The sequence below is a fragment of the Corapipo altera genome, unplaced genomic scaffold (assembly GCF_003945725.1).
Source record: "Corapipo altera isolate COAL_440 unplaced genomic scaffold, ASM394572v1 56, whole genome shotgun sequence".
In the NCBI taxonomy this organism is placed as follows: domain Eukaryota; kingdom Metazoa; phylum Chordata; class Aves; order Passeriformes; family Pipridae; genus Corapipo; species Corapipo altera.
This window is the reverse complement of record NW_020884896.1, coordinates 2,044,165-2,064,839: the sequence shown is the minus strand read 5'-3', so window position 1 is coordinate 2,064,839 and position 20,675 is coordinate 2,044,165. Positions and strand designations below refer to the sequence as shown.

Genomic DNA, 20,675 nt, shown 5'->3' with positions numbered 1-20,675 from the left:
TGCCCTTTGTAAGAATCAAGATAGTTTACTGTTTCTAGCTTTTCCTACCACCACTGCAGCTTGTCTAAGTATGTGACCCTATTTCTCCTGACTTTGGTAACAAAGTTCTTCCCTCAGTGGAGCAGGGCCAAATATTATAACAGTGTTTTTATTTAAAAATTAGTTATGGAGGTGTTGATTATAATAATATATTTTAATAATGTATTAATATAATATGCACTGATTGCATCAGGTATTACTGTAAGAACCTAAAATAATGTAAAACAACTCATAATATCAAAATGCTTTCTCTGGACTGAGTTTGCGCTGCACACCATGTTCCAGATGAAGCAACAGGGTATATTAGTGAACAGAGACTGCTTCAGAGCTTGATCTACTTTTTCAGATATCAGGACCTCAGTGAGGAGACATGTTCATTCTCAAATTACCTCAGCATCAGATTGCACTTTAGGCTAACTTCTGTCCCCGCTTTCTCCAGTGTGAAGCCAAAATGACTTAAATGAGTTAATTTGGGATAAGTAGTGAGAATTTTGTGCCAGATCCCTTGTTCAAAGCATTCAGACATAATTGCAAACACGTGAGCTTTTAAGTAGCAGATACATTAAGTCTTGGATTAGGTATGCTGAGCTATGTGTACTGAAACATGCTTAAGTCATTTCAGATGCATTTATAGACCAGGATACATACAGTAGGAAGAACATTTTTGTCTCATTTTTAGAGAAGAATCCTAGTTTTGTAATAGTAAGAGGCTTTAAAACAGTTTTCTAAAGAAGTTTCACATTGATTTGGAACAGTCCTGTTTCTTTTAAATATTCCAATATTAAGAACAGAAGAACAAGAAGATATTTAGGCCCAGAACATACACAAGCTCTGGAGTACAGAGTAGAGCTCATATTAATTCAAGCATATTTTCCATATTAAACATGAAATTACTGTTGTTTCTTTGTTACCTATCAGAGTAGCAATTTTTTGGTTTCCAGCATAAGTGAGGCATTTTCAAGGCCTTCTGTAAATTCTTTTTTCTGTGTAAGGATATATAAGAGAATATATACAAATAAATGTATCTGTGAAGACTCCAAGTGGAACTATAAGACCTCTGAAGGTGATTTTAGAATTCTGGGCAGAAGTTTCAGCATTTTTATTCAGCAGAAAAGTCTGAGAAGTTGTGTTCCCTCCAAATAAGATTTTTCTTTTTTTTAATTAAATGTGTGTCTTATGAGTCAGAAATTGATATTTGCCCAGCTGTCACTAAAGGCAATTCCTTTCCTCAGGAAGGACTCCTGCAGGACTCCAGTTTTCCTCTGTTTCAGGTAATGAGAGCCCAGGAAAGAATAAGAGTTGTTACGGGCTGTGTACCAATCCTTGAAGTTTTTGGAGATAAACATCCACCTTTCATGTCTGGATATGTTTGGAAAGAAAAGAAAAACAAAACAAAATGAAACTAAAACAAACCACCACCAAGTTTATGTATATACCCAAACCAAAACATAGACAAACGGAAGCTGTTGTTAGATGGACCTGTGTTTGAGGGGAAAAGTAGAGAATCAAGATTAGAACAATGTCTCTTTGCCAAAGCACACAGATAAAAAGAAAAGAAACGGAGGAGAAAGTTTTCAGACAGAATTCTAATGGAAAGAGGCCTGGATAAGGAGGGAAAGACAAGGAAATAATTGCTTGAGTTGATGAACAGGACATTTTACTTTTTAAAAAGATAAAGAAATAGAACTGCATTACAATAAATGCAGCAGTAGCATTTTTTTTAACTTAGATAATTCATTGCACATCTGACAAGGGGGTAACATATGAATGGGTGAGAGAGAAGTCTACATCAACATGTGTGCAGCCTGGTACATGCTTTTACCAAACCCAAGAAGAGATTGCACTCTTGATCAGTGTGTTTTTACATGTGTTTCGAGAAGAAAGCAAAAGGAGTGAAAAAATATCTATAAAATACTCCAAGAACCATCCAGAGCACAGGGAGCCAGCATAACACTGACTAAATGAAAGAGAAAAGTGAGATATTGGAAGTAAGACATGGAAGCAGTTCTGAGTTTCAGACTTGTGATAATTACTTTTGGGAAAATGTGCAAAAATATAGAGGTAACAAAGGTACATATCCAAAAAACTGAGAATAAAGATGCAAACCTCTCTAAAATATGCTTGTACAATGCCAGTGAAGAGACTGTTGCTACCTCACTGCCTAAAGGACAGCTGGGCTCTGTAGGTCACCACTGCTCTGGATTTAACAAAAATCTATTTAAAAAAAAAATTAATAGCAGCATGAAGAGAATCTCGACCTTAGGTAAGATCTGTTGATGGGAAATCTAAGCCAATTCTTCTTATTTAAGAAGCAGTTCATATTGTCTAAATCCACAAATTGTAGTCAGAGAAGAATGTGAATGCTGTTGACAGCTCCCTCTGCAACCCCACTTCTGGGAGGTTTGAAGGATTTCAGCTCTCTCATCCTTAAGCCACAGTCTGAGATGTGAGAAGTTCCACATTAACTACAGAGTATGCCATCTTACAATATTTGGCAATCTCAGGTTTTCTAAGAAGGTAGATGTCACTTTGTGTAAGTTGAAGTGTTTGACAGGAAAGGTTAGAGTTGTTCCTTAGATGCACAGGGCAGTACAGTCTGGAATACAAGACAGCATGGAAAAAGTTATCCTAGAGAACAGGATTGCCCTTTCACTACAGTGCAGACCTGGCCTTACCCCCAGATGAATTTTTTTCATCTGGGGAAGCTCAAGGCAGCTTTTTTTATTAGCTACAGGACCCACATTCAGTGTTTCTGATTAGAAACCTCAGTCATATTGCTGCACATCTTAGACCATCTTCCTACCAGCTGGTAGTTATGAAATTGATTTCTAGCCACTATGGGATTTCTGGATGGTGGAGGTGGTAGGAAAATGGGACCAATGCCAAGGTGATACTGGGAAATGCAGTGGTTACCATAGCCTGGGCTAGGAGCTGAGGAAATCAGGAAGTAGCTGTGCAGCTTCTGGCAGCATCTAGACCTCCTCTTCATCCAGCATAAGCAGCCACTCAGTCACAGCCTTCAGCTGCAGCACGAGATATTCAATTGCTGCCAGAATTATCTAGATATCAACATGCCAATTAGACCTTGTTTACTTTATACAACTCTTTGTTCACCTCTAAAGTGTGTATAAAAGTGCTTGAGAGTAGCCACTGAGTGAGGCGGTTCCCTAAAAGGAATTTTAGTCACAACTACGTAAGAGATCCTTCCTTAAGTCCACTTTTCAGTATCACAAGCACATTTGACCCAAGATAAACATCGCCTGTGGCCAAAATAAAAGCAAAATAGCAAAGCTTGAAAGGCACAGAAACCACTCCCCTCCTCCTCTTACACAGCTCATTATATGGTATTAGCAGTACCCTATTTATAATTTATCTGTAAAAGTAACGCCAACTCTTAAGGAATTCCAGATGAGATGGTCCTGGATGAGCCTCCTTTACTTGAAACAGTCTTTTCACAGCATGTCTGACACCAGTAATAAAGCACCAAATGTATAGATTGTACTTTACCAGGAAGTCCCCCTGTTTCCTTCTCTCTCATCCTGCTCATATGCACCACGTTTACATCAATTTTCCTCAATGAACAGGGCTTCAGATCAATAGACTTAGATTGAATAAATCTCCTTAGTATATCACTCTTGGACCAGAGTTTGAGGTAACGATTTAGTGTGGCCAGTTTGCAGCCTTTCCTGCTCACCTTGGACCCTCCCACCTCTGGTTTCAGTTAATTACCCAGAGTCAAATCAGTAACTGTTGCTTAGATGTTCTGAAGTGCCACATAGGACCGTATTTCTTGATTGCTGTTCCTGCTGACAACTACCTTTGCAAATATACAATGTGCTATTGTAAACCCCACTCCCATTTCATGGTAGCACTTAACCTGCAGTAAAACTGGGCAGAAACAACACATAGCATTTCCCACGGTGTTTTCCCTCCTTGTTCAAATAAAACTCAAAGATTTGTGGCAGTATCAATACATTGTGAAAACTGTACCTCTCCTGCTCACTTAATACTGCTTTTTTGAGGGAGACTCTTGCCACTTACCAGCCTATAGGTTTAATACTGTAACACAGTACTGGCACTTACTAAATTCCTCTGTTTAGGAGGAGTCTTACTGGGTAATAATAGAAATAACAGAGTAGTAAAACGTGAATTGACTATAATATCTTATTATTATACATCTATTGCTTCACATTTCAGTTCCATGAAAAGAAAAACAACATCTTTCATGCTCTGTTCAGAGATTTACTAGCTAGAACCACCTGCAGAAAGATGTGTGGAACAGTGGGAAATAAATCTACAACGAGACATAGAGGAGAGAATTATTTATCAAATTAATACTATAAGTAATGCAGACAATATCCATTCACTCCCTCACCCCTGATTTATAGCAGGAAAATGGTTTTCCAGGCAACCACTGCTCCAGGCAGCACAGCATCATTAGAAGAACATTATTGAGTTAAGTGTTTTGATTGCTGACCAAGATGCTGCAGTTACACATCTAGAAGGTGTTGGGAGCAATGCTGTTTGTTCTCTTGCTTTCTCCTTAACTTTTCATATTATTTTCCTTATCTTTCAGGAAAAACTATTTAAATTACACTATTCTCATAAAATGTGCAAGATCAATGTGTCATCAAATCCTCTTCACAGTTTGCTTAAGAATCAGTTCTTGTCTTTTAAAATGGTGTTGCTCAGGAAGACACAGGGAGAGAGAAGGGAGAAAATTTAGAATGGTCTTAATGTGCAAAATTGTTAATATCCTGGAACAGAAGACACCCTTTATTTCAAAGAGTGAGGAGGTAACAATTGTGAGAACTAGATATTTATTTCTTTTAAGAGTTGGACTCAAGTAAGTAAATTTAAAAGTAGCCTAAGAAACACTGCTATCTTTACAATGTGCAAAAACCCAAACTTATATCCCTCTTCATGGTCTCAAATCTCTAAATAATTATTGCTGCTAAAGAGTGGCTTCAGCATGAGTTTGAAGTGAATTAGTACTGCTTTCTATACCCACTTTCTAAACATTTTGTGGACCTGTCCTTCCCCACACTCGCTATCCAGCTGCTCTGCTGTATTGTCAAATCCCTTCTCATAAAGTCATATTTCCAAAAGGGCAGAATGGATTTTGTTTGCTGAAAACTGAAAAGATGCTTATGATTCCCAGTTCATTTTTCACTGCTGTAAGCAAAAGAAAACCCATTGAGATATTGTATTTTCCTAAGATAATAATATATGTTTGCTGTCGGAGAGAATATTTTGATGATTTATAACTTTGTGACTTTACTGATTGAAATTTTTTGTCATTTGTGATCATTTGCATAGAACCAGTCAATTTAGTTCAGAAAAAAAGCATACAAATGTATCAAAGTTTCCAGAAGAGACCATGCAGTTTTATAAACCAACATACCAGACTGAATAAATATTTTGCTTTTAGTTTTCTATCTACTCAGTCAAAACCAACAATATTTCATTAATTCAGTAGTTGTGTGGTCTTTTTAGTTCCAGAAAATTCTGTTTACAGTGTACTTATTTTCTTCTGCAAGAGAAGAGAAAGCAAGCCACTGTAATATACTTAGTTCAGCCCTTCCGGAGAATCTGTGTTTTAAAGCATGGAAAAACATAGAAGAATGCATCTGGATAAGCTCACTATTGTCTCAGAAAACTTTGCATCTTTGGCCAAACTAACCAGGATTTCAGCAGCTCTGTGTTAAAACAGCAGAGATTCCTCAGTCAAATCTATCATCCTGAAGATGGTTGCAAGGAAAAGACAAAATTAGGCAAATTAAATGAACATCTGCTTCCCAGCAATAATTGCAATAGCAAAACAGCTCCACCCAGTAAGTAAAACCAATGATGATATTCTTGTAATCTGAAGTCTGAAACAGCACAATGACAAAATATTACAGGTGCTTCATAGAAATACAGAAATTAATACCTTAATGGTATGTTTTCGAACTGAGTTAGAGCTACTTGCCAACAATTTTAGGGACTTTTCCTTTCATATTCAATTAATAGAGACTTTCTCTAAGGAATGCTGGAGCAAGTTGCTGTGGTTTTGCAGTCTATTAAACAAAGCATGTGTTTGCTGTAAGGAGGATGTACACCTTCTGTGTACTGATATATTATAGAGAACCTACTCAAGGTATCTGTTGCCTCTCCAAGCAAAGGGCATTAAAGAAGCCCAAATATTTATCCTGATACTGAAGAAATAACAGGAATAAATAAAAGTAACATGGGCAACAAACACATACAGAGAACTTGAAATGTTTGTGATATTTCACTGCAAACATTCAAAAAGCCTCTCTCTTCCTTCCAGAATATTTATTTTTTTTCTTGGCTTGTATACAGTAAGTATCCTTGACAAATCCATAAATTTTATTTCTGTCTTCAAAAAAAGAAGTAAATGCAGCAAGTGAAAATCATGCTAAGGACCTTTAACTTGTCATTACAAGAAAAAAAATCCAATTTTCAGTTAGACACATAAAGTTAATGCTACAAAATAACATTTTTTTTTTAAGATTAGTATTTTCTTTCCAAAATAATCTCCTGTCAGCCCAGAAAACAACCTAAAAACCATCAGCACTAAAATGGTCTGGAATGATTTATAAAAGCAAACTTTTACCCATAATAATGAAATAAAACATTGGGTTTTTTCCATGTATTTTCTTAAAAGTTGCTCATCCAATTAATGTGATATCTAACAGACAGTAACATTTCTTAGGGCAAATTATATAAAGTCCAAAATTTTTTTCTGGTTTTAAAAAAAAATCCACAACTAACTAAAACATAACGTTTGAAGATATCTTTATCTTTCCTTTATACGTAATTTTGAACTTGAATGTAATTACCTGCCATCCTTTAATTTGGATCAATTTTTGCAAATATTTGTTTTCATGTAATAAAATATCTGAAATAAGTGAGAATGCAGGTTTGTCTGTAAAAATACCTGCTTTTGATACATTCAAGGTATGAACAATTCCATGATTGATTTCAACAGGGAGGCTATAAAAAGACAAAACAGTACCTTGCTGCGTGCTATATCCAAGCAAAATTGGACATGGGATGCCCTGAAAACCTGTCTTGTAATCTCAAATGTTACAACATTTCAGTCGGGTTACTGTAGAACTTTGTTTCTTCCCTTTAACAAACTTGGGAAGAGAGGTAGGAATTTGTATTTTCCACGCAAAGCTTTTGCAGTCATTATTTGTCTGCAGACAGTTTTATGAAATTGAGGAAGAAGTCTACATTATTGCTCTGGCTCCTTCCTCCCTCTCTCACACGCGCGAGGTCCCCATGAGCAGTGGCTCGTGTAGCGCTGCCTCCGGAGGCTGCAAGGCTGGGCCAAATGCAGGGATCTCAGTAAAACCACCTACATTTTCTAAAATATTTTTGGGCTTTTCACACTGAATTGCATAAAATGGACTGGGAACTTCCTCAGTTCTCACAAGAACCCAAAATATAATGAATATGAAGGACTGAAGGCCCCCAGAATGCTCCACTTTCCCCTAGCTTCTTTCTCTGTATGGCACCTCTGAGAATTATCTCTATAGACATGATCTAATTGCCTCTTAAGAAATGTTTCAGTGGTACATGGATCAGAAATTTTAGTTGCTCCAGGATATTTCTCATCTAATTCATCCACTTTTTTAAATACAGGAGGAGTTCTGATTTCTCCAGGGAAAAAGAGTCATGACCAAATGTGCTTTAAAGCAGCCAGAATAAGCCAAGCCAGAACAGGAAGAAGAAAAATGAAGAGTTGGCTTCTAAAGATCTGGATAGATTTATGAAGCATACTTCATCTTCTTTTGATGGAAATGTGCTAAAAATACTCCATGAGCTCGATACATTACATTAATACATTTCTGTTGGAAGCAGTCACATCTTGTTTGTTATGAAGGAAAGTGCTGCTATACACAAATGAAAATAGTTTTCTGCCTGAGAAAGCCAAGCCATTTCAGCAATAAGAGTTTGGCACACAGGGTTGAGAAACAAACATGCAACTAAAACTCAAAGATCTAGCATTGTACAGATTTCTACCACATTAAACAATGTAGAAGAGTATTCATATGTTTACCATGCTCATGGATCATAACATTAATATTAATATTCAGGGATTTTCAGTGATACTGAATGTATTTTGGTGCACTACAAAAAGAGATTTTCAGGCAAATTCTGGCTCTATGGATGCTTTCAGGGCTTGTGTTAGAGATGCCATGCACCTGGAATGGGATTGAGAACAACAACAATAAAAGACCAATTTTTGTAAAAACATTCAAACATTCTATTGTACTAAGTAAATGCCTGTTACTTGTTAACATACATGTGGTTTGTTCTCCCAAACCTTTTAAAAAAGCTGCTTTCAGTTATGCTGTGACAAAAGTTAAGAGACAGAATTAGAACGCACGTGTATTACACCACAGCTAATTTACAAATATGATTGCTTTGATTTAATGTAATTTTCATGACCTACCAATTTACAAATTTCTATAATTTCAACTCAAATAAGTATAAAAGGCTGGAGAATGTCCATAGTTCTTTGCTTTTTATCTTACTGAGTAGCTAGAGAGAGATTTAAAACATTTATTATTTTAAAAAATGTGTTTAAGAAGTATTATTTCTGCCAATTTTTTTTATGATTAAAATAGATCCCTTTGGCTTGACAAAAATCAAATAGGCAAGTATTAATGAATGTCTGTCCCAGGGAAAATTGATTCAAGATATTGTTCTTAAAATATGCCTTCGAACATTTGTTTTGAGCTTCTCATATTCATTTCCCCACAGAGTTTCTAAACTATGCATGGTTATACCGTCCACAAGGCAGTGGCACATCCCATTCCTAAGGGCTATCTTCCTTAAAGGTACATCTCAGTGAGCACTTACCCTATTTCCATAGCTGTGTGATTTGTGATAACATGGTCTCCTACTTGCAGTTTAACCAAAATGTGGCTGGTAAATCACACACTGACTCCACATGGCATCATGGCTTTGATTTCCTTTGTTTAAGTTAACATACAAGTTCACAATAGTCACCAGGCATATCAGGACGGGCCAATTCATTTCTTACTGGCAAGAGATAAGTATTGGAAGCAAATCAATACATGTTAAGCCTATGTAAAACCTAGAACAGAGAGCCTAATTCATCTTCTACACACTGCCCTGAGACCCTAAGATAACTCCTGTGGTTACACAAGAGAGCACCAGAGTATCATATTTTCATTGTAGTAGATTAGCAAGTCTCTTTTCAGTATTTCACTGATAAAACTAATCACTGTGAACTCTGCATTTGAAGCAAAATGAGTCCTATAATTTGCTTTATTTCCCCAATGGAATGACTCAGATATGCTTTTTACTTGGTTAGCCTTAAGTGTTTAACAGGAAATGGGACAGATATTGTCAATGGCAAATGGACCATTTCTGGTTGCATTACATGAAAATGCATTCAGAGAAACAGCCGAAGGCAAAACTACACTAGCAGATAATATTATAACTGAACCTAATGAGAAAGGGAGAGAATAGATCCATAAATGTAACAGTAAAAAAAAAAAAAAAAAGGTGTTTCTTGTTTTAAAAAACCCAAACCTTAAAATGAAGGGCACTAGTCATACTCTGAAACTCATTTTCAAGCTTTACAGTTTCATTTGCATGCCTATTTCACAAGGGCTATGAATCAATTTTACCTTGATGAATTAGACAGTCGTTTTCCTTGTTCATAATATTGTGCCAAAACCTTAACTTGAAGTGAAATGGAAAAACTATATGTCATGAGAATCGTTCAAAGGATTAACCCCCCCCCCCCAAATAAAAAAATGCTACCAATGAAATTTTTCTGTGAAAATTTTTGGGGTTACTAATGTCATTATTTTAAGTTTAAGTGAAAAGACATGTTTTAGGAGAAACTTAATGGAGGGCAAAAGAATCAGAAAGAGCTGTTAGGGAGCTACAGTTTTAGTTAGATATAACTATACAGATATATAACACACACATTCATCCCTCATATTTTAGAATGGTACTGCCTCGTGAAAAGAAGGCAATAAAACTAATATTACCTGATAAAACATCTGTTTCTTTTAATACTATTACATTCCCAGAATTGTGCAGAAATTAAAGGATATTTTAGGATGGGCTGTGGCAACCTAATAAAGTTGCAGTTCTACCTGTTTCCTTCCATAAAGAGTTTTTCATCCAGGAATTTTCAGACACATAACCCAGAGAAAATTGGCAACTACAGAATACTGATGCTTTGTCATACAAGATAAAACTCATTTTTTTCCGGCTGTAGCTGCCAGGTCTGCCCCCTCTCAAACCAACATGCTAACCTGTGCAGTAACTAGAAGTCACTCAAGGCTAAGGACATATCCAAAAATAGCAAATAATGCGTATAATACTTTAGAGGATCAGAGAAAAAAACAGGGCTGATCAAAAGAAGTCAAGTGATTGGATGACCTGTTGGGATAAGGAGTTGAGCTTTCAGTAGTTCCTGCAGCCAGTAGTACAAGGGCAGCACACAAACCTGGCCCACACTGAGATAATGCAAGTCCCCAGGCTGTAGATATAAAACCAGCAGAGTGAATAACGTCAGAAACAAGGCTCACACTCACTGCTCTGGATCTGCAGAAGATGCCTTTCTGGCGTCTTGTTCTGGGGTGTGACAGTGAGTAGTTTGTATTTTCACAGGGCTGCCTTATGGTAGATATCATTGCATTTGTCAGTTTTAATGAATAAAATTAATTTTAAAGAAAATGTGCAATTCCCTTGATCTTTCACTATCCACCCCAGCCTGTCTTGTTCCCCATATGTTCTTGGGTTGAACAGATCACTGAGATTTTTGGTGGACCAGCCTACTACACCTTTATTATACCTCTCTTGCCCTTCCCTCATTACCTGTTCTTTGTCCAGGTTGATCTGTTCTTTAAAAAACTTAAAGCCTTTTCCTAGCTGTCCCCTTGATTTTGATTTTACTGCAAAGTTATTGCTAAACTATCTAGTTTTAGTCATATCAGAAAGTGATTAATTTACTTCAGACCTGAGCAAAAAATAAATACAATGATAAAATAAGAAATTTTTCTTATTATCACAAGAAACACTGATGAAAAAATTTATGTGAAAGCACGAAAACCATATCTATGTACAATAAAAAACCAGTCAGATGTTCTTGATAATTTCAATAGGTAAAAGTGAATTCTATATATTGTTTCAGTCAGCTGGGGCTTCTTGTATGCAAAAGTCACTAGAGGATTGAGTTGCAACTCTATTTTCGGTCATATATTTTACCTTGATGAGAGCTAGTAAAACATAAAAACATTTAACATAAAAGATTATGTCCCACAAGTAGCTTACTAAGAAATACGGATACAAGGAAATGAAGCTCTTCAAGTTCTGAGTGGTCTGTGCTGAAGACTCAGAGTGTCTTTTGTTGTAATATGAGTCTTATTTGTAAAAAAGAGAATTGCTGCCACTTGTATTGAAAATTATTCAAATTTATACAGCAGACTAATTTAGCAGAAAAGGAAATATGGTTCTTCTGTATTAGGTACAGAGTTATATTATGCTTTTAAAATGTATAAGCTCAGAGGAATATTATAATGTTAATTTGGATAGTGTTTAAAAGGTAATTACTTTTATACAATAAAATAAGAAGTCTCCTGAATACTAATCTCTGTGTCATGTGCTTTCTTTGAATTAATGCTACATAAAATAGAGAATTCATTTGTATAAGTGATTTTAATTTAGATTCATGGAAGACATTCTCATCTACAAAAATGTCTGGTTTTTTTCAGCTCAAGCAATTTAAAATCCTTACTGTATTAAAATCAATGTTAAAGAAAGCTATCTACATTTGTTGAATAGCCCTGAACTGAAAGAAAGAGAGATAGGAAATGTTAATGACTCTCTTAAAGAAAGGGTGGTTTGGTGTGCTCAGCACAGGCACTGTTACAAGGAACACTGGCACAGACCATACTGAGCAGGTCGAGACTGATTGCCCCTAAACGGAAGCTGATTTCATCTATTCAATCCTTTTCAGGGAATGGGAAAGGCTCAGAAATTTTATTTGCATTTCAGTCTAGAGAAGGTTGAAAGATATTGAAAGACAGAAAGCATATTTTGTCCAATTTCTTGAATTCCATGAACATCTAATCTCATCTCTGATAATCTCTTCAATGCGCAGAGGGCATCAATCTTGGGACATCCTCAGAAAACAATATTCAGATTTTTTTAATATATTTAATTTATGCAAGCGTTTTCTTCTTTTTTCTCTGTTGAATCAATGGTTGTTTCTTTAGCTAACAACTTCTCCTATAGTTGACTCCCTATCTGAATTATTTTGTTAAAATACCAAGTATCTAAGTGGGGTATTTAGTCAAATAAGCAGAGATTATTTCCATCTGAGTTACAATAAACTGATAGATGAGACAGCCACAGATGATAATTTGATTACTTTTTTCAACATATCATAAAAGAGGTGTTTAGAAGACAGAGTATTTTGAAACTGCTCTCAAAAAAATCAGTTATGCACGTAGCCATTTGAGTTGTTCTGAGCGAACTTCCTCTCTTACAGTTTTAATTACCAGATTCAGGAAAAATGAAAGACACAAAGAGCACCACAAACCATGACGGGAAGTCACATCAGAGAAAAGTCAGTGAGAGATATATTTGAGACAGTCAGCATGTATACACAAATCTCCAGAACAAATGGAAACCAAACAAGCAGGTTGTACCTGTGTCCTCAGTCTGGGGTTACTTCCCATTGCCTGAATCCAGATGTGTATCTGGGGCAGGTACCACGAGGCTCGTCTTCTCTCCAGCACCATTCCCCATGCTGTGTCCATGAGGAAGGGAGCAGGGTGGGCACTGAGCAGGATGGAGCACACACCATGTCTCCTGCTCTGATCAGCTCTGGGACACATCTCTCCCCAAAAGCATGGATTGCTGAGGAATAAGGGCTCCGTGAGCCCTAAGGACCCACTCCCAAAGTCAGGTCACCAAACCTTTTCCCAGGGCTCAACAGGTCACAATTAACCCTCTTTTCCTGGAGAAGTGTCCTTGGTGAAAGGTCACATCCGGCTCCTTCTGAGGAAGCAGTTGGTGAGAATGAAGCAGAGCCAAAAAGACTCACCTCTCCAGTTCCCATCTTTCTGACTGTAGCTGTCATATTACTGAACGGAAAGGAATCTTTGCGCTATCCCAGTTCTTAATTTATTCTTGTCAAGCTGGACATTTTTTAACCATTGGTAAGTTTTTAGCAAGAATAAGAAGCCCTTTCTAAAATGATTTCTGATGAAGTTACAGCCAGTGCAGATGAACAATGTAAGAATCTTTCACATGGTGAAACTCAGGTTGATCTGCGCTTAAAATGAGAAATGTTAAGAACCTTTCTGCTCTCCTAGGCCATTTACATATGCCCACTCCATATTGATTAGTTTGACATTTACTACTCTTATTCTGTCAGCAGAAAGTTGATTTGATTTTCACTCTTGCTAGTACAATGTCACAGGTGTAATAGCACTATGAACAGCCCAGTATATTTAGAGATTGAATAAAATATGATTTCTGAGGAGTAATTACTGGTGGGAAACTAGATTTTAATATCAACTTACAACTGGATGGCAATTAACTAAATATAATTATTTTAATCATTATCACAATTTATAGATTAATCATTAGAGAAAAATGCCCTACTACAAGCTTATCTCTCATCTAAAACATTATGAAGATAAAGATATAGTGAGTGATCAGTTTCTTGAAAAGGACAGCAAGGGCAAGAAGCAAGCAAAGAGAAAAACAGTAGAAAAGCTGCAGCCTGTTTCAAATCATTAAGAGCTGCCACACTAGAAAAGCTTGTTTTCAAATCTGAATGTGATAATGAAGTGAAACCAAGCCCTAGTTTTTACACATATATGATCAGGAAATAGTAATTTTCGATCAGAAATATGGTGTATATATAATAAATATGATGTATATATAATAAAAATTATCCTGAAGGGAAAAGTTTTGTGAGATTGAATTAAATATTTCTAAAATTATGATCCAGTAAAACCCTACCTAGCTGCCATCACAGCATGGACATCTCTGAACAGCCAATTCTCTGGTTGTAAACTCCTGCAAGGCACAGAGGTCTGCAGAGCCAGAGCCAGCCCTTATGAACTGTCCAAGTTGTCAATCCAACACAGGCTGAGAACATGGCCTGTGTACCCACCAGAACTAGAGCTCTCCATGTCACAAATCCGGTCACCGCCTTTTAGAGATGCTTGTGAGAGTGGTATTATCTATGTTTCTTTTAAGGTGGTCTGATCACTTAGCACATGAAAAACCTTTCATCAAGGCTCACATCAAATCCATAATCTCCTTGCTCCTAGAGTGCTCCAGCCAACAGGCTATTTCGAGTGACAGAAGCATTGTCTGTCCCTTTTGGGGAAGACTCTTTGCAGAAAGCAATTCAATATTAATCAGACCAAACTGGAACTGAAGGGGTACATGACTCCATAGCCCAATACTTCAGATGTTAATTTACATTTAAGGAGTTATTTTATCCAGTGAGAGTATTGTGAAAGTACATTCAAAGTTGTTGACAAAATTCTGGGAGCAGAAACCAGGACTCAAGTTTACTGTTTTCCAGACGAGCTTCATCATCCCATCTTGCAGAATCAAACCTCTAGAGATTCTGTTTGGTCCACAGAGCTCAAATCTTTCCCCATAAAAGAACATTACTTCAACAGCAGAGTGGGAAACCTTTCCACTGCCAAGTCAGAGGACCTTGGTAATTCAGTGCATTCTCAAGAGGCACCCACGGATCAGATTTCTTATAGTAAGTATCACTGTCTGCAGAGACTGTCATAAACAAACACTTCTCTATGCCCACAATACAATTGCCTTTTCAAAGAAAACACAGATCTTCCCTGAAATCTTTGAAAGGAAAGAGCATAGGTGCCCATCTCTAGGAATGAACCCAAAAAATAGTAGGCATATCCTAATTCCAGAAAGTTGTTTAAGTATAGCATAGAGTATTACACTGGCTAGTTGAAGGAAGTTTTATTGCTCTTAGATCCCACCCTAAGTCTACCAGTCCCTCCTCAGACACTGCAGAAGAAGCCTATATACCTAACATCAGCATTGTCATTTTATTTTGGTCATCAGGCACTCAAGAAGGTAAGCCCTGTATTGGATTTGATGCAATTATTTTCAAAGTATGCTGGAACATACAGATGAAATCATTATATTATCGACTTTAATTAACTAAAATAAAATTATACTGTTCTCTCTGAGGAACAACTAAGATGCAATGAAAATAAGTAAGTTCAGAGAACCACTGTGCAGCTTGCACAGGGACAGAAATTATTTTACAGTGAATGATTATGTTAATTAACATAGTTTACCAGAGGCAACTCAAACCTTCATTTACAGCTTTTCATTTTTATGTGTTTGAAGATACGTTTCTATCAGCAAAAGTAGTAATTCCTTCCTTATGATACATTTTGGACTTACAGTAAATAAGAAAAATCCTCAGTGTTACTGGTATTTTGCATATAGACAGATAAAGTTTTTAAGAATGTAAACCAGAATCAACCAATATGTATATTTAAGTCATTAATCTAAAGCCTTTAGTTCTATGTTCATCTTGCTGTTTGAATTACCAGTTCATATTTACTTTCCAAAGGCTGTATGTGAGATTATGACTATGTTCTGGTTGCTTAGTACAGTGTAAGTCTCTGCTCTAATTTACAAATATACTCTCAAAATGCAAAAGTGAAGTTTCCTCATATCTAAGTAATGGCTGAAACTTCACAAGACTTCAGTAAGAAAGCACTGATATTTTGCCTATTAGTGAAAAGCTGTGCAGGTGTTATGAATACACATTAAGCACAACGCAAAAAATATAACTTACAGGGAGGGTTTCAGACCAGAGGCACTCCTTCAGCCATTACACTAATACTGATGTGATATTAACTGCTTCAGTGAGGCCTTATTAGAATATTTGGCATCCTTACACTCAGTAGTTGGAAATAATAACAGAAACTGGGCAAGCTCCTTTATTTGGATTCATTCTGGTGAATTTATCCCTGATTCCTGGCTATCCACGAAAGTTTAGATGGCAGAAATACTTTCACAGAGCATAACTGAAGCTAAAAAAGTACCTGTTGCATATAATACACTAAAATTTTACATAGTATAAGCTTGGATTTGGCAGGGAAAACCTATGTAACAGTTCAAAAAATATCAAAATACAACACTGAAAATTTAAGATAACTTTTATAATGTAGGGTCTCTTATTCTTCTGCTCCAATGTGACTATTCTGAGTGCAAGATCTTCAGACTAAGCATAAGACTTTATATCAAAGCAAGTTTTAAATGGTTGTTCAAAATTATTCTGTTGTCACAAAGGAACACTATAGTCTTTAAAATTCTCCCTTTAGAACTGTCCCAGATAATCGACAGGGTGAAAAAATATTATTTGTTAAATTATCACCTAGAAGGGGTTATAAATAGATTGAATTTTCTCCATTTCCTTAAATTGGCCTACCTAATTAGCTGGTTAAGCAGCACAGCAGATTGCAAAACACATACCTAGAAGATAAATAACATGAATGACCTCCAAAAATATATTTCTCTTTATCTGCTATAGTTCCATAAACTGCAGCTCACATAGATAAACCTTTTTCCATTTAGACTTCAAACTCTTATCTTCATATTACGGCCTGTAGAGCCCAAACTGTGATTTAGGGAACGAAGTAGTAGAAAAGACTGACTAGTTCTGATAAAACACAGAGAAAGATTAAGCCTTTATTTGAGAAAATGGTCCTGAGATTACTTGGGCTACAAACTCACATGGGTATCTCTGTCCTCCAATTGACATTTGACATACATATTTCAACCTTTTTTAATTTTTAGTATGGAATTTTTATTCTTGGCTAGCAAAGGCTTTGAAAGAAACTGGGAAACACTGACCATTTGTGGATTATAGTGGAAACAAGCAGCTCTGCCTTTTGCTGGTGCCATACAAATATGTCTGCTGGCTGACTAATTTAAATCCACAAAGACCCATGAAGCAAACTTGTTGCAGTTGTTGTTTATTGGAAGACAGAGGATTACTTTTTTCCTTATAGGAAGAGGCAATCAGAGCACACTTTTTTTTTTTTATTACGGATTTTTTTGATTATGGATTTTTTTCCCGGACACAACTAGCTCAAGATGATGGGCCTGTGATTGATAAAAACATACTATAGGTTGTGTAATTGAGTCTGGGTGCATCTCTCTGCATCCCTGTATCATGTACACCATGTTAGCAGCCATTAATAAGTTTTAGTTTATGCTTACTGAAAAGGTCACAAAGGTCAGAAAAGTTTATCTTCCTTAACTCCTTTTGGTCTTCTGTGATGATGATTCAGCACAAAAAAAATTTATACTTTCAGAAGTTCACTTTCTTTTTAAAATGATTCTAAAATTCAGCAGTTAGACTAATTTTAAGTGGTTATGCAATAGTGGTAAACTGAAATTCTTAAATCGCCTTTTAACTTCCTATTTAAACCAGCAAGGAAAAGGTCTTGAGTTAAAAGGCCAGTTTTAGTCTTTAAATTTATACTTTCTGCTGTATTTCAAAAGGAGTAGTTTTCAATAACTATCAATTATTAACATGTACAGATTTGTAGATAAATGTAGCCTTTACTTTAAACTTGATACCTGCCTTTGTTGACAAAAAGGACATGATGTGAGTGTTCAAGAACTTATATAGTTTAATGTGCATGTACTCAGAATCTTAAAATTTAAGTTTTGTAACAGGTGAATGATATTTCTTATTAAATATTAAGAGATCTGGGCTACAGATTAAAGATGTTTTAACTGGTGTTATACATCAAACTGTTTTTAGAATGGAAATTGAAGTTTAATGGATTTGAAGAAAAACACCACTTTATAATTGATTTGCTGTGTAACACAAAGGAGAAAGGATGTATTCTACACTTCTAAAACTAAGTGATTTATTAACCTATGGTAACAGGACCTGTATTTTAATGAGCTGAATAAATAGTTTCCTGGTCCCTCTGCTCCTCAGTATTTCAGAAGTGACTGGTAACAAATAGTTGCACACTTTATCTACAGATTCAAAAAAGAAAAGAAGCTTTCCTGGTTTTACAGTGAATTAAACCGAGAACATTCAAAACATAGCATCTTATCTGAGATCATGGTTACCAAAAGATGACCTGGCAGCTAAAAACACTGTGGTATCAGATTTGTATTTTGATACTTCAGCTAACTCAATAGTATGACCCTTGGTAAGGCAAAGTGGTGGTAAATGTATACCATAGGCTCTCACTGACAAAATTGTGATTTCTTGAACCTTAAAGGTATGTTCTTACCTAACAAGAAAGGTTTTAGATAAAGGATTCACTCCAACATATATTTTTTTTTTTAAGCATTGTCTTGATACTGTTATACCCTAAATAAGTTTTTCACAGGCCGTTGAGGCTAATATGTTGATTACCTTAGATTTTTTTGCCATATAACCTCCACAAATGAATCCTTCACTGATGTTATCTATTTAACAGTCATGTTGTATATTGAAAAGGAAGCAGAAATTTGTGAATGAGGACTATGTTAAATCTAAACTCAGTCTACATGAAACATCCCCTGTGGGCAAAACCCACATTTATAATAGCAGGGAAAATACAGAATAGTACATTTATAAGTAGAACTCTAAAAATTCAGAGATAAATCCAAACCTGTCTTAGTACTCTTCACTGTTATTGAAAGTAAAGTACAGGGCCATGTAGATTGATAATTCTCTGGTCCAGAGGTTTCTGCACTACTGGAACTAAAGAAGTGCCCTGTGGCCTCATGCTTAAGCTTTCTAACTTAGGTCAGCAATAAAGCAGGATATTCAGTGTAGGTGTGTAATAACAGCATAAGTTACTTTGAAGGATGACACAAAATTGAATTTGCTACAAGCTACTTAATTATTCCCCTTGGGAATGAATAGCATTCTGGAAAAACAACTTTTGTAAGGGTTTGTTTGTTAACACATGCATCTGCTGTTTTCTTAACTCCTCTGTGCTTTGTACCACATTATGAAGCTATTTTTCAATAAAGGGTAATTATTTGTTACTGAAAGTGTAGGAAGTAATATTAATAACTGATACTTCAATTTTGAGTCACCATGGAAAATTTAGCATCTAGAGGTTAATTATCAATCCCCTTACATCTCCACGCAAGAATGTTTTTCTTCATTTTTCATTCATAAAGAGCTCTCTTGCATCAAAACTTATGACATTTGATGTTTTTCTAGCCCAGTATTACAACCCAAATCTGTCATTCACTTTCACTTTTATTGAACTTGCTGTGTCTTGGGCTCTTGGTGCTTCAGATTAGTGCATTATTGTTCTTTTTGTACTGATAATTCCAGATTCAGACTTCCCCATCAGCTCAAGTCCAATGCCTCCTGACTAGCCTTATGTGCAGAAGGGGTAAGACCAAGAAAAGCAGGCAAAGGTAGAGTTTGCAAACAATAAATTCACCCAGCAGTTTGTAAAAACACTTCTCTGCTTGAGAGTCTGAGTGAAACCAAATAAGTTCATTGTGAAGATGCTCACAGTGCACGATGCAGAGCAATTAAAACTCAAACATGACACTCCTGCAGGACAAGGCACATAATAGTAGCAGGATAAATCAACATCAGTGTGCTTACCTGCCAGAGTAGCAAAACCCAGTACTCCTCCTGGATAGCTTCAGCCTCCTTCTCAGAGAGGCTGAGCAGAGTTTTCATCTTTCTATCGAGTTATTGCATGTACCTGCTGGGGGATACATATACATGGAGAGCTGCCTTCCTTAACTCTGAAGGACTCTTGAAAAATAGGAAACACCTGGAGTAAAACGGAACAAGAAAATGTGGCATAAGCCAAATATCAAATTCATCTCCTTCATTCAGATAATGTTATAGACTACAAAGTATAATAAATTCTTGTGTATGAATGCTACAGGGCCTTACAGATGGCATATTATATGTATGCTACTGCTTGTACTCTAAGTTCTGTATATAATCAATCAACGGGATAAAGTAAGCGAGGCTTGAAATTAAAGAAGGTGCACAGAAAGGTATAACTCATGATGGAAGCAAAGAAACAAGTGCAGGCTGACCAGAAAAGAGACCAGACACTATAAGAGCAGCATGGCTGAAAAATAGAAGCATATGGTGAAACCAGAATGGCAAAATTCATGATGTAAAACGCGTGAAGATTGATGCAGAATACCAAGAACCTGGAGATTTAGAGGTGAGAAAAGAACTAAAGCACAGCTGCAGCAGTTTGTAAAATGGAAACAGCAGGTTTGCCAGTGAGCTCTCCTACATTTTCTCAGGAATATGGTATACTTTTAGCTATCAGACATCAAATAAACCTACTAGAAGATGAGATAATATCTGATCACCCTGTCATACGTGGTAAAGTTTGACACCATTATTATAATCCCTTCCTCCTGACATAAAATCTAGCCAACAACAGAACTTACTGTATTTGAATTTTTATCCAATGTTGCTGTTAGGCTTGACTGAGGGAAGAAGACTTACGAAATTGTCCTCCCTAGAGCGTCTGGCATGGACCACTTTTTAGTAGTGAAACAGTCCCTGCTGCAAAGATCTAGTGAGGTACAATTCCTGT

The 20,675-nt window shown here is 36.3% G+C and overlaps 1 protein-coding gene across 2 annotated transcripts in view; it reads left to right on the top strand.

Annotated features, from left to right (window-relative positions):
• Nucleotides 1-11,674, top strand: part of HTR7 (5-hydroxytryptamine receptor 7) — a 39,013-nt gene extending 27,339 nt beyond the window's left edge. For both annotated transcript variants that reach the window (XM_027648165.1, XM_027648167.1), the window contains exon 3: nt 7,693-11,674. In XM_027648165.1, coding sequence (XP_027503966.1) covers nt 7,693-7,729 — 37 coding nt within the window. In that variant the 3' untranslated portion in view covers nt 7,730-11,674. The remainder of the gene's footprint in view (nt 1-7,692) is intronic.
• The last annotated feature ends 9,001 nt before the right edge of the window (nt 11,675-20,675 follow it).